This window comes from Lissotriton helveticus, chromosome 9, assembly GCF_964261635.1.
Source record: "Lissotriton helveticus chromosome 9, aLisHel1.1, whole genome shotgun sequence".
In the NCBI taxonomy this organism is placed as follows: Eukaryota; Metazoa; Chordata; class Amphibia; order Caudata; family Salamandridae; genus Lissotriton; species Lissotriton helveticus.
The window spans coordinates 10,715,293-10,728,143 of record NC_136070.1 but is presented as its reverse complement, the minus strand read 5'-3'; the positions used below and the strand labels follow the sequence as shown (position 1 = coordinate 10,728,143).

The following is a 12,851-nucleotide window of genomic DNA, read 5'->3' as shown; positions in this document are numbered from 1 at the left end:
CTTTACCCAGCTGCTCCTGGACACCGACCTCCCATATGCTGATAGCACCATTGGGCGCCATCATGGGTCCGCATCAAGCGGCTGGCTTTCTTCCGCGGCTGGGCTTTCGCCAAAGCCGGTCTGGCTGCAAAGAATGATGGTGACTCTTCTCTCTGCGTCTCCTGTTGCAGTTGCTCCCTAAATGAAATGGATGCAAATTTTACCGATCGTGTGGCTTTTTTCCTTCAGGGCTAAACTCTTGTCGGTATGTTTGCGGCGAAAGGCCAGCCGCGGAAGAAAGCCAGCATATGTGAGGTTGGTGTCCAGGAGCAGCTGGGTATTTCATCATCCCACCTGTGGGTCTGTAGGTGGATGGTTCCTGAGGATCTGTAGGTGGACGGTGCCTGTGGGTCTGTAGGTGGACGGCACCTGTGGGTCTGTAGGTGGACGGCACCTGTGGGTCTGTAGGTGGGCGGCACCTGTGGGTCTGTAGGTGAACAGTTCCTGAGGGTCTGTAGGTGGACGGTGCCTGTGGTCTGTAGGTGGACGGTGCCTGCAGTCTGTAGGTGGACGGTACCTGTGGGCCTGTAGGTGGATGGCACCTGTGGGTCTGTAGGTGGACGGTACCTGTGGGTCTGTAGGTGGACAGTACCTGTGGGTCTGTAGGTGGACAGTTCCTGTGGGTCTGTACGTGGATGGTGCCTGCGGTCTGTAGGTGAAGGGCACCTGTGACTCTGTAGGTGGGTGGTGCCTGAGGGTCTGTAGGTGGACGGTACCTGTGGGTCTGTAGGTGGACGGCACCTGTGGGTCTGTAGGTCGATGGTACCTGAGGGTCTGTAGGTGGATGGTACCTGTGGTCTGTAGGTGGACTGTGCCTGTGGGTCTGTAGGTGGATGGTACCTGAGGGTCTGTAGGTTGACGGTACCTGTGGTCTGTAGGTGGACTGTGCCTGTGAGTCTGTATGTGGACGGTACCTGTGGTCTGTAGGTGGACTGTGCCTGTGGGTCTGTAGGTGGATGGTGCCTGCAGGTCTGTAGGTGGACGGTGCCAGTGGTGTGTAGCTGAACAGTGCCTGCGGTCTGTAGTGGATGGTGTCTGCGGTCTGTAGTTGGACGGTGCCTCCGGTCTGTAGGTGGATGGTGCCTGGCGGTCTGTAGGTGGACCGTGCCTGGCGGTCTGTAGGTGGACGGTGCCTGCGGTCTGTAGGTGAACGGCACCTGTGGGTCTGTAGGTGGATGGTACCTGAGGGTCTGTAGGTGGACGGTACCTGCGGTCTGTAGGTGGACTGTGCCTGTGGGTCTGTACGTGGATGGTGCATGCGGTCTGTAGATGGTCGGTGCCTTCTGCTCTGTAGGTAGACTGTGCCTGTGTGTCTGTACGTGGATGGTGCCTGCGGTCTGTAGATGGACGGCGCCTGCTGTCTGTAGGTGGATGGTGCCTGTGGGTCTGCAGGTGCACAGTGCCTGCGGTCTGTAGGTGGACAGTGCCTGTGGTCTGTAGGTGGATGGTGCCTGCTGGTCTGTAGGTGGACAGTGCCTGTGGTCTATAGGTGGATGGTACCTGCGGGTTTGTAGGTGGACAGTGCCTGTGATCCATAGGTGGACAGTGCCTGTGGTCTATAGGTGGATGGTCCCTGCAGTCTGTAAGTGGACGGTGCCTGTGGTCTGTAGGTGGACGGTGCCTGCGGGTCTGCAGGTGCACAGTGCCTGCGGTCTGTAGGTGGACAGTGCCTGTGGTCTGTAGGTGGACAGTGCCTGTGGTCTGTAGGTGGACGGTGCCTGCGGGTCCGTAGGTTGACGGTACCTGCTGGTCCTTAGTTGGACGGTGCCTGTGGGTCTGTAGGTGGACGATCCCTGCGGTCTGTAAGTGGACGGTACCTGCGGGTCTGTAGGTGGATGGTGTCTGTGGTCTGTAGGTGGACGGTGCCTGTGGGTCTCTAGGTGGATGGTACCTGAGGGTCTGTAGGTGGACGGTGCCTGCAGTATGTAGGTGAACGACACCTGTGGATCTGTAGGAGAACGACACCTGTGGGTCTGTAGGTGGATGGTTCCTGTGGGTCTGTAGGTGGATGGTGCCTGCGGTCTGTAGGTGAACGACACCTGTGGGTCTGTACATGGATGGTGCCTGTGGTCTGTAGGTGAACGACACCTGTGGGTCTGTAGGTGGATGGTACCTGTGGGTCTGTAGGTGGATGGTGTCTGTGGTCTGTAGGTGGACGGTGCCTGTGGGTCTCTAGGTGGATGGTACCTGAGGGTCTGTAGGTGGACGGTGCCTGCAGTATGTAGGTGAACGACACCTGTGGATCTGTAGGAGAACGACACTTGTGGGTCTGTAGGTGGATGGTTCCTGTGGGTCTGTAGGTGGATGGTGCCTGCGGTCTGTAGGTGAACGACACCTGTGGGTCTGTACATGGATGGTGCCTGCGGTCTGTAGGTGAACGACACCTGTGGGTCTGTACATGGATGGTGCCTGTGGTCTGTAGGTGAACGACACCTGTGGGTCTGTAGGTGGATCGTACCTGTGGGTCTGTAGGTAGACGGTGCCTGCGGTCTGTAGGTGGACGGTACCTGCAGGTTTGTACATGGGTCTGTGGTTAGTTTCTTGAGCAGGGGATGATGATGGTTTCTTTCGAGGGGCGAGGGGCAGCTCCACCAGGAAGAAGTGTTGATGATGATGGTGGAGGCGGCTGCCAGGGATGGAGAGCTTTCTTCAGAGTGGGCCTGGGCAGGCTCCACTGGGAGGCGGAAGCTTCGGTGCTCCTGGCCCAGAATGTCTGGTCCTCTTCTGACCTGAGTTTAATGGAGGAGAAAGAGGACTGAGGATGTGAGGGAATGAGGGTGAACGCAGCGAGGGTCCAGTCTGGGCGAATGACTCACTCATTGGCTTTATAGAAGCCTCTGCGAGCAGGCCTGGTGCAATCCCACTAACGAGGGCATGCACTCACCCTCAGTCAGTCAGTCAGTCAGTCAGTCTCTCTCTCTCTCCCTTCACCACCTCACCGTACAGAATCAATGGCGACTCTTTGGCGACCTCAGAGGTGAGTTGGACTTGAGGACTCATGATCGCTTCCAAGAGGTGGATGAGTTCTATCAGTCTGGGTCGAGCTCGGGTCCGAGGGGTCTCTGCCGTCTGGTCTCGCTCCTTTCCACTCTACTGTGACCCTCTGCAGACACGGGGCCGGCGGCCATGCCCACGGCTGCGGCAGCACAGCTTCGGCTGAGTGTCCCACGGTCACCATGGCTCCAGGCACTCATTCCCTCAATGAGGTGGAGGTACGAGGTATGCGACTGACCTCAGATGAGGCAGGCAGGGAGGCAGGGGACCCTGCAGGATGGTCTGTGTGTGTCTTGAGAGAGCCCCCCCTAAGTATCTACAAAGCATGCAGTCTCAGGAGGGGGGGCTCCAACAGTGAACTCCACCCCAAGGACCCCCAAGAGGCTCTGTGGAACCAGGAGAGCTTCTGAAGACTGTTAACTGGCAGACTCTCTCGCCATCTTCATAGCGCTCACGGAGTCTTAAGAAAGCCAAGGCACTACAGTACAGGCACTTATGTTACACCAGGATTTTTATTATAAATATTGAATATAAAATGGTTTAAACAGTGTATAGTCAAATCTGAATATGCTCATATATAGATGACTAAAGAAAAATGACAGAAAATAGACACCAAAATTGAGATTATCAGGACCTCTGATGAACACTTCCAGGCAAACCACATTCAAACAACATACAATCAACACATTTTAAAAACACCAGATGGTACCGCTGTCTGGAGAGTCTGAGCCGGAACGGTGATGAGGGATGGGTCTTGCCTTGGAATAGTAATATCATATATCTCGATATCATAAGTTAGTACTTTCTCCAATAACTTAATGCACTGCTACAATACAGTGACCGTATACAGTGGTCCTATCATTGGTCTCCAGAGCTTGCGCCGACGCGCGTTTCGGTGATGATCCCAATGTTCAGGTCGCACCTTCTTCAGGGCGCTAAAAAATGAGCGGTGGCCAAAGGGTCTGGGTGCCAACTGTAGACAAATGCTGACTTATAACAGGGACTTCATGCGTCATAAAGCTGATGTAACGAAAAGCCCAGGACATCACCGGAGACCCCTCAATGGGATGGTCTTCCTGCATAGACCTGTCCAATAAAAGGAACTAAATGCGTTGTGAAGTTAATGCAGCAAAATACCCAGGAAATCAGCGTAAACCACTCGATGGGAGAGTCTTCCTGCATATACCTTAGCAATGCTGGCGAAAAAACTTGCGCAGAGAGGTAGGAAGACGTCGGGAGGCATCGCGTTTCCTCAATTAGGAGAAATAGAATAGATCTGTCTGAAAGTGGGACCGGCGAAGCTGACGCCCATGGAAGTCTACTCCACATCAGGTAACTCGTGGATATATCCGGGACACGAATCAAAACATAAACCAGTGGTAGCGGCAAGGAAGGCCATCCGCATCCTCAAACGAGTCCTTCAGCTCGACAGGACTCCAAATGAACTGACCCTAAAACTGTGTCCTGTTTACTGGCAGAGGCGGGACATCTCTTCACTCCGCTGGCTGTTTCCCTTCAGTTGGCTTTTCCAATGTATGATGCCTACATGTGTATTAGGGCACAAATATCTACTATCTGCCCAGTAGCCCTCACGCCATGAAGTACATATGGTGGCACCTGAAAGGCATACCAGTACCGTGTTGAAGGGTGAATATGAACTCCTTGTGAAGCTGCCTTGGTGTTCTGAGTAATCACAAAGTCATCTCCGCCATTGAGTACAAGTAGAGTCGGTGTCCTGTGAATGCTTCTGTCGTTTGTCGAAACTCTTTGGAGTCCACGATGTCCAACGGTAGCTCATGGCAAGACAAACCCAAAGCATCCTGAAGATGGTGATGAGGGGCTTTCTGTGGTCAAGTGGATCACTGGGGTGTTTAAAACCCAGGAGAGCAGGGGAATAACTCAGTCTTGCTTCTGTTTCCGCAGATCACCAGGTGCTTTTCCTCTGCACCATTGTGCAAGTCATGTTTGTGGACGGTCTAGACATTTTCTACCCCATGGGTCAACCAGCCCCCTGAGAGAACAGGGCAATCGCTGCAGGGACGAGCAGTGGACGCGCCACAGGCAACGGACACTGCATATCTTTTAGTAATCCAGCTATTCAAGTTTTGTCAAGTGCTGGGGTGATGATGATCAGGGTAGAGATGGTACAGGATTTTTCGAGTGTTGAGAAGTGTGGCGAGAAGTCCCGTGTACAGGTGGACGAGTGTTGGTGCTACCACCCAACGTTGTGGGGCTCCCTGGATTTACAAAGAGGTGTTTAAGAAGGAGTTGGCATTTCTTATTCTCCCCCTTGGTTTCCAGATAACACGTGAATCAGTTACGGACTAAGCAGTCAAAGCCCCTCGGTTCGCTAAGGATATTGAGGAGAGTGAAGAGGTTTACTGGTGAAATGCCGCACAGAGGTCTTGCAGAGCGAGAAGTCATGAGTGTCGCGAGTCTGAACTCTTACGAGCACCGTCAAGAGTGCTCACAATGGCTGATTCCTTGCTGCAGCCTTCTCTCCATCCCGATGGATATCCGACTAGTAGGTTGCTGTTTGAGATGTGTTCTGCAAGCTACTTTGCCACACAGCTTTCTATTACTTTATCTAGAAATGGAACATTCTAGACTGGGTGGAAGTTTTTCAAATGTTTGTCTGTTACTAGCTTCTCACAGCAGTCTAGAATTGAATGAGGTTGGTTGAACATTGCATTATGGCATGACATTTCTTCGAGTAAGTTTGAATTCATGTGTTGGGTGAAATGAGAGTGTGTCTAGCTTAAGCAATGGTCTGTAAGATCTTCCTTTGTGATACTTCTCTGAAATGTAACGAGCAGGCGTTTGGTTCAAGTGGGACTCCTCTTCTGGATTTGAGATGAGTGAGAGGTCAATCCCACTCCCTTTTCATGCAACGATTGCTGGTTCTTCACACCTCTCTTTAGGGTTATTGATGGTAGTTGCATTTAAAGGTGTGTTGTGACACTTCACTCTCTCAGCCCTCTTTTTGACGTGGCTTGTGGCTCTTTCGATGTCTACTCTGACTGTCTTTGCTTTGGTTGTTACTTTTTGTAACTTTTCATTTCTAGATTCGAGGTAATTGGATTTTGACGCAATGTCTTTCCGTCGGTTTGAGACTTTCTTTCTTCTTTAACATTGTCGAGGTCCAGTGCACAGATGTTTTATTTTTCAGTCTCTTCCTTTTTTGGAGGCCTCTGTTCTCAGGCACGGTTGACTGTGTTCGAAGGTATTGATAATGATACTTTAGATGTCTCCAATGCACTCTTTCAGTCTTCTTGATACTTTAGATGTCTCCAATGCACTCTTTCAGTCTTCTTGATACTTTAGAGGTCTCCAATGCACTCTTTCAGTCTTCTCGGTTGACCTCTCTTACTGATCTTTTTCGAAGGTTGTGTGAAGAAGATTATACAGGAAACTGACCAGTAAACGGGGTCTTCTGGCTTGACCCTTCCTCTGGTGCTGTGATGTGGTTGCTCTGGGAGGAGTCTTTCACAAGAGGTGTCTAAGATTGATGCCACTTGCAAGCCCGCCAGTCGTCCTCATTTCCCCAGTGCAGATCAAAGCCGCCAAGGATAACCTTGTTCTGTGTGATTCCTTTTCATCTGTAAGAAATTAAGGGCTATATGTAACAAAATACAGTTTTGCGAATCTCAAATTGCGATTTTCTGCGAATCGCAATTTAAGAATCGCAAAATGCAATGTATGTGGGATTTGCAAATAATTTTGTGAATCCCACATATTCCTTATTTGCGCATCACAAATTGAGATTTGCAAATAAGGAATACCTTCCCATTCATTCCTATGGACTAGAGGCCCATAGCAATGAATGGGAAGACATTCTCAATTTGCGATTCTCAATTGAGAATGCAATTTCAAGGGTGCCAGAGTGTCAAAAGAACACTGTTAAATTAACACAAGGAACGGGTTTTAAGTATACAGGAATTAATGGTGCTCAAGCTGTGTTGACGTAATATTTAGTGCTTAATTAATAAATCAGTTAGTGGTGCTGGCAGGCGAGGGGAGACCCTTGAACCCCTCGAATTTTGTGTGAAACCAGGTCACACAAACACAAAGAAAACACAAATTCCTGTGCACTCAGGACAGTATATACACATAATGTGTTAAGTAAATGCAAGAGAATAAACAAAGGAATAGGTCCCACAAAGGTTCTGGAGTTGGTTTTCTCCTTTTAATAGGTCATCAAGGTTAGAGAAAATAAACAGCCAGCCGACACGTGTTTCGATGTAGACATAAAAAAGTTTTTCTACAACTCTTCAGGGCTCAATGGCTGTATCCCAGGTGGGTAAGGCCCAATTCCGGTGATAATTCCAACCCGGAAGGGTAACCACGTTCAAAATCAGTATTAGGTATTGGAAAGTGGATGAGAGACCCTTGGTAAGGCCGATAGTTTTAAAGCTCTTTAATGGTGAGGGAACGCCAGAGTAATCAAATTATTTAGGCAGGCGAAGGTGTCGTGCACTTGCCTTTCGTTTATGTCGTAAGGAATAGAAATGTGACTCCGGGAGTATCCGGTAAAGACACGGGTGCGTGTCTAATAAGAATCAAGCGGCTGAATCGCCCTCGCTGTTCTGGCGTTCATGTTCATGAACGCCAGAACAGCGAGGGCGATTCCCCAATTGCTTTGTGTATTGATGCTTGTTGCAGCTTTGGCTGTTATCTTTTTGGAGACTTGCCTTTGAGATAGGACATCAACAGTGCTGCACTTTCCCTTGAGCGGTGCCCATGTTTGTGCTGTGACTGGTGGCTACTCTAGAATTCACTTCTCATGTATTTTTTTCTTGTGTCCTCTCTCTGCAGCTCTGTCTCTTCAGGTTGACGACGCCTTCATGTATAAGCTGAGAGCTGACATTCGTCTCAGACTTGGGCTCAGGGATGAAGCTCTTCTAGATTATAAGCGAGCTGTGATGCTACAGGAATCTTGTAACAGGAAGTGAAGTATCAATCTATCAACTTACTGCTCCAGAGGGGCCACCTCGGCTCACTCCATGCACCAGAGTGGACACCATTGCTCATTCTACAAATGAAAGGGGCCACCTCAGCTCACTCCATGCTCCAGAGGAGCCTTCTAAGCTCACTCCTCTCCAGAAGGGTCACCACAGCTCATCCGTTCTCCAGAGGGGCCACCTTAGCTCACTCCATGCGACAGAGGTGCTTCCTAAGCCACTCCTCTCCAGAAGGGGCACAACAGCTTATCCGTACTCCAGAGGGGTCACCTTACCTCACTCCGTGCTCCAGAGAAGCCTCCTAAGCTCACTCCTCTCCAGAAGGGACATCACAGCTCATCCGTTCTCCAGACGGGCCACCTTACCCCACTCCTTGCTCCAGAGAAGCCTCCTAAGCCCACTCCTCTCCAGAAGGGACACGAAAGCTTATCCGTACTCCAGAGGGGCCACCATAGCCCACTCCTTGCTCCAGAGGAGCCTCCTAGCTCACTCCTCTCCAGAAGTGTCACCACAGCTCATCCGTACTCTAGAGGGGCCACCTTAGCTCACTCCATGCAACAGAGGTGCTTCCTAAGCTCACTCCTCTCCAGAAGGGACACCACTGCTCATCCGTTCTCCAGACGGGCCACTTTACCTCATTCTGTGCTTTAGAGGAGCCTTCTAAGCTCACTCCTCTCCAGAAGGGTCACCACAGCTCATCCGTTCTCCAGACGGGCCACCTTACCCCACTCCTTGCTCCAGAGAAGCCTCCTAAGCTCACTCCTCTCCAGAAGGGTCACCACAGCTCTCATCTGTATTCCAGAGGGTCTCACCTCAGGTCACTGCTGAGAGGCAACCAACAGCTTTCTCCATACTACAGAAGCACCTCTTCAGCTCAAATCAGTCTCCAGAGGTGCTGCCACAGCTCACTCCACGCTACAGTAAGGGTAGTCAAGCTCACTCTACTCTCTAGAAAGGCCATCACAGCTCATCCGCACTCCAGAGGTCCCTAACTCGGCTTAGTGCAGAAGCACTACATTGGTTTACTCCAAACTTCAGAGGGTCAGTTTCAACTCCCCCCACTCTCCAGATGAGATACTCAAGCTCACTCCATATTCTAGAGGGCCGTTGCCAAATCACTCCTTCCTGTAAGGGTATTAAGTCATCTCTCTCTTGTCCAGAGGGACTATGTCAACTACTAATATGTTGAGAATCTGTGTCGATTCACTCCTGCTTCATAGTTCCGGTTTTAAGGTAAACAACTCCATACATCCTACATCAGCTCAGGCCTGGTTCCAGAGGAACTCACGTTACACTTCAGACGTGTCAATGTTGATGCAAATATATGTTGTTTGTCATCTACAAAAAAGGACACAGTGCTCCACATTAGCACAGTGTCCACGAACAAACGCACACTGCCCATAGATGAGTGCACTGTGCCTTTCTTCTGGAGTGTCCCCTCTAGTCATTTCTGTCCAACGTCTTCCATAGCTGCCCTCCTGCCTTGTATATTCGCTGTACACTGTCATAAACTTTAAGGGTTCTGTCAACTCTTCGACTGCCTGGGGTTTTCTCTGCCGTTTTCCTCTGTATGGTCTCCATTCCTCTTCACACACTTTGTTCTCGATCTCACACTCTGTTCGCTCTATGATGTCTTCCTCAGTATATTGTTTGTGCCTCATTATACGCTTTGTTCTCGTTCCCACACTTAACCCTACACTCACACTGCTGTCTTCCTCTCTGTCTCATCACACACTGTTTTCTCAACCCCACTCTTTTCTCTCTCTGCTGTCTTCCTCTGTCTCATCACGCACTGTTTTCTCAACCCCACACTCTCTCTGCTGTCTCCCACTGTATGTTCTCTATGCCTCATCACACACTGTTATCCCACACTTTGCCGTCTGTCTCTCTATGTTATTAGCGCCTCAACATACACTTTGTTCGTGTCTCCACACTCGACCACACACTGTTATCTCTGCCATCTTCCTCTCTGTGTTCTTTATGTCTTATCATGCACTGTCTTCTCGATCCCACACTGTTCTCTCTGCTGCCTTCCTATGCATGTTCTCTTTGCCTCATCGTGCACTTTATTCTCTATCCCACATACTGTGTTCTCGTTCCCATACTCAGTCCCACACTCTGTTCTCTCTCTGCTGTCTAAGGTCTTTTGGTCTTAGTTAAACCTAAGACCAAAACTTAAGTTTAACTGAGACAAAAGTCTAACTTTACTACTTGTAAATACCCTTTGTGAATAACGAAATCCACAACGTTAGACTTTCGTGTCAGTTTACCTTTGTGAATCAGGCCCTATGTTCTTTATGCCTCATCACGCACTTTGTTCTTGATCCCATACTCAGTCCCACACTCTGTTCTCTCTCTTCCTGTCTATGTTCTTTATGCCTCATTACTCAGTTCGTTCTTGTTCCTACGCTCAGTCCCACACTCTGTTCTGTCTTTACTGTCTTCATCTCTTTGTTCTGTGTGCCTCATTACTTACTTTGCTCTAGTTCCCGTACTCAGTCCAACATTCTTTTCTTTCTGTGCTGTGTTTCTCTGTATGTTTTCTATGCCCGCTATGCACTTTGTTCTCAGTCCGCTCTCCCACACTCTGTTCTCTTTCCTACATCTTTCTATGCTCTGCTTTCTGTCATACACTTTATGTGCTCTCTCTGCTCCCAGAAGCTCTCTCTGTTCTCTAGCTGCCATCTTCCTCTGTGTGGTCTCTCTGCACTTTGTTCTTGGTCAGCTCTCACACTCTCCATTTGCTCTCTCCACATTTTGGGTCCTCATTTTGCCTCCATATAGTACCTGTGTCCTCTGTGTTCATTCTCAGAGCCTCTGTGCTCTCTTTGACTGCCCTCTCATAGTCTGTGTTGTTGGCTGGTCCTGTTTCTGCATCTTGTTTGCCGTCTCTTGCTCTCTCTGGGGCATATTACCAACGTTAAGCGATATTTATCGCTAACGATGCTTAGCAACGAATTTTTTAACCCTAAGCATCGTCAGAAATTATCGCAGATAAACCTTGCTATTATCAAGGTTTATCGCAAATGCGATAAAAAACGGCCGCAATGCATGAATATCGCTGAAAAGTCAGCGATATTCAGGCATTACCGAGCTAATGCTCTTAGCCATGTTATCCACCTCCCATTGGATAACATGGCTAAGAACTGCTCAGGGCAGGTGTTAGTTTTTGGAGATATTCGCGCTTAGCGCGAATATCTCCAAAAGTTGGTAATAGGAGATAGCGATGTTAGCGACTGTTTCCAGTCGCTAACATCTTGGCACGCCCACTTTGCATGTCATTAGTGATAAATATCACTGACATGCAAAGTGGGGCCCAAGATGGTAGCTATCTCCTACTAGCTGTCGCTAACTGGTGTTAGCGACAGCTAGGTAATAGGGAGATAATTTTATCTCCGCTTTCTTGGCTTTTAAAGCCAAAAAAGCGGAGATAAACCCCCTTGATAATATGCCCCTCTGTTCCTTGATTGTCCTCTTGTGCTATAAATCCTCATGCATTTTGTGTGTGATCTGTTTCTCTCTTTTCCTCTTTATATTCTATATTTTACCCCTGTCTCATATGTCTGCTCTCTCATTTGCTCTGTCCTCTGCCTGCTCTTGGATTCTCTTTGTGCACTGTAAGTCACATCTCATGCTTTGCCACCATTCATGTCCACTCAGGATCTTTCCACCTCTCTTCTGCGCTCAGTGTTCCAACCGGTCTCTCTCCTGTTTCCCACCCACCACCTCCCTCTTTTGTTGTTCCTTCTGAGTTACAATTTGTGTTGCTGCCTTCTGCTGGCAGCGTGGAGGGTTGGAGGGAGAGCCAAGGCAGCAGATGTGAACCGTGGGCAACCCCATACGACATTCCAGGGATCCTTTGTAGTGCTAAGCTAGGGACAGGATTCAGAGGGTTCACTGTCCTTCCCGGCCCCATTGTTCTCTAAAGGGCTACTGTCCCACATTCAATCAGGATGTATAAAGCATGACAAGCCAACCGCCAGGGTCTCAAGGCCTGGAGTTGATAGATGCTTCGGGGTGCTCTGTTTATTCCAACAGCCAGGTCTTGAGTCCTTTCCTGGATTCCCAGAGCGATGAGGCCTACCTGAAGTCCACAGATTAACAAGTAATTAAGTGTGTCAGCCTTCCTGTGGCTGGTCCTGAAAGGAAGCGTCCATCCCACCATCCTGAGCACACCTTATGATGAAGACTGCGGCAGGACCAGTGTTGAGGGGAAGAAGCCGAAGGGTCTCAGAGCGGACTGTTGTAATATACAATCCTGTCTGCCCCTTCAGTGTAAAGATGGAGCGTAAACATCCAGTCACTGTGTCAAGAGTCCAGGATCTCCAACCCACTGGCAGTGAGAATCTCTGTCTTCCAGGGGTGCAGTATATTTAGTAGCTTGGAACTGAATTATGCACAGTTTCCTCTACAGCGTCCATGCAGCATGAGGGCTCTTCCCGGAAGAGGAGTCCGCAAACTTCACAAAAGATAAGCCAGCGTGCCAAGGTGAGCTCAGCAAACATCGGAACTAATACTTACATGGGTGGGCAGCTTGCTGTTTGGACGATGGGTTTTGTGTCTGTGTCCAAGGAAGATTCTTTGCCCACAAGATCAACTGAGGAATGAGCATTGGAATTCCACCGCACGTTGTACAACTAACGCTGCCTCCGCTCGCCTGAACTCTCCGCAGAGACCTCAACGTTGAGTCATACCAGGGGTCTCATTTATGGGGTTTTGGCATCGGCCAGCACAGCGCAGCACGTCACCTCGCTGCACTGCCCTATGTCGAAGGGAAGGGGAAAGCACCTTGTGTATCCAATACGGTACATTCCTGTCCTTTACCCCTGCACTGGTGCCTTTTCGGCAGCCTAGCCC

At 49.7% G+C, this 12,851-nt stretch overlaps 1 protein-coding gene across 2 annotated transcripts in view; it reads left to right on the top strand.

Moving 5' to 3' along the window:
- Positions 1-11,212, top strand: part of TTC6 (tetratricopeptide repeat domain 6) — a 1,585,904-nt gene extending 1,574,692 nt beyond the window's left edge. The window contains exon 29 of one of the 2 annotated variants that reach the window (XM_078659352.1): positions 7,849-11,212. In XM_078659352.1, coding sequence (XP_078515478.1) covers positions 7,849-7,890 — 42 coding nt within the window. In that variant the 3' untranslated portion in view covers positions 7,891-11,212. The remainder of the gene's footprint in view (positions 1-7,848) is intronic. The other variant, XM_078659351.1, reaches the window with a different exon arrangement.
- Positions 11,213-12,851: the final 1,639 nt, after the last annotated feature.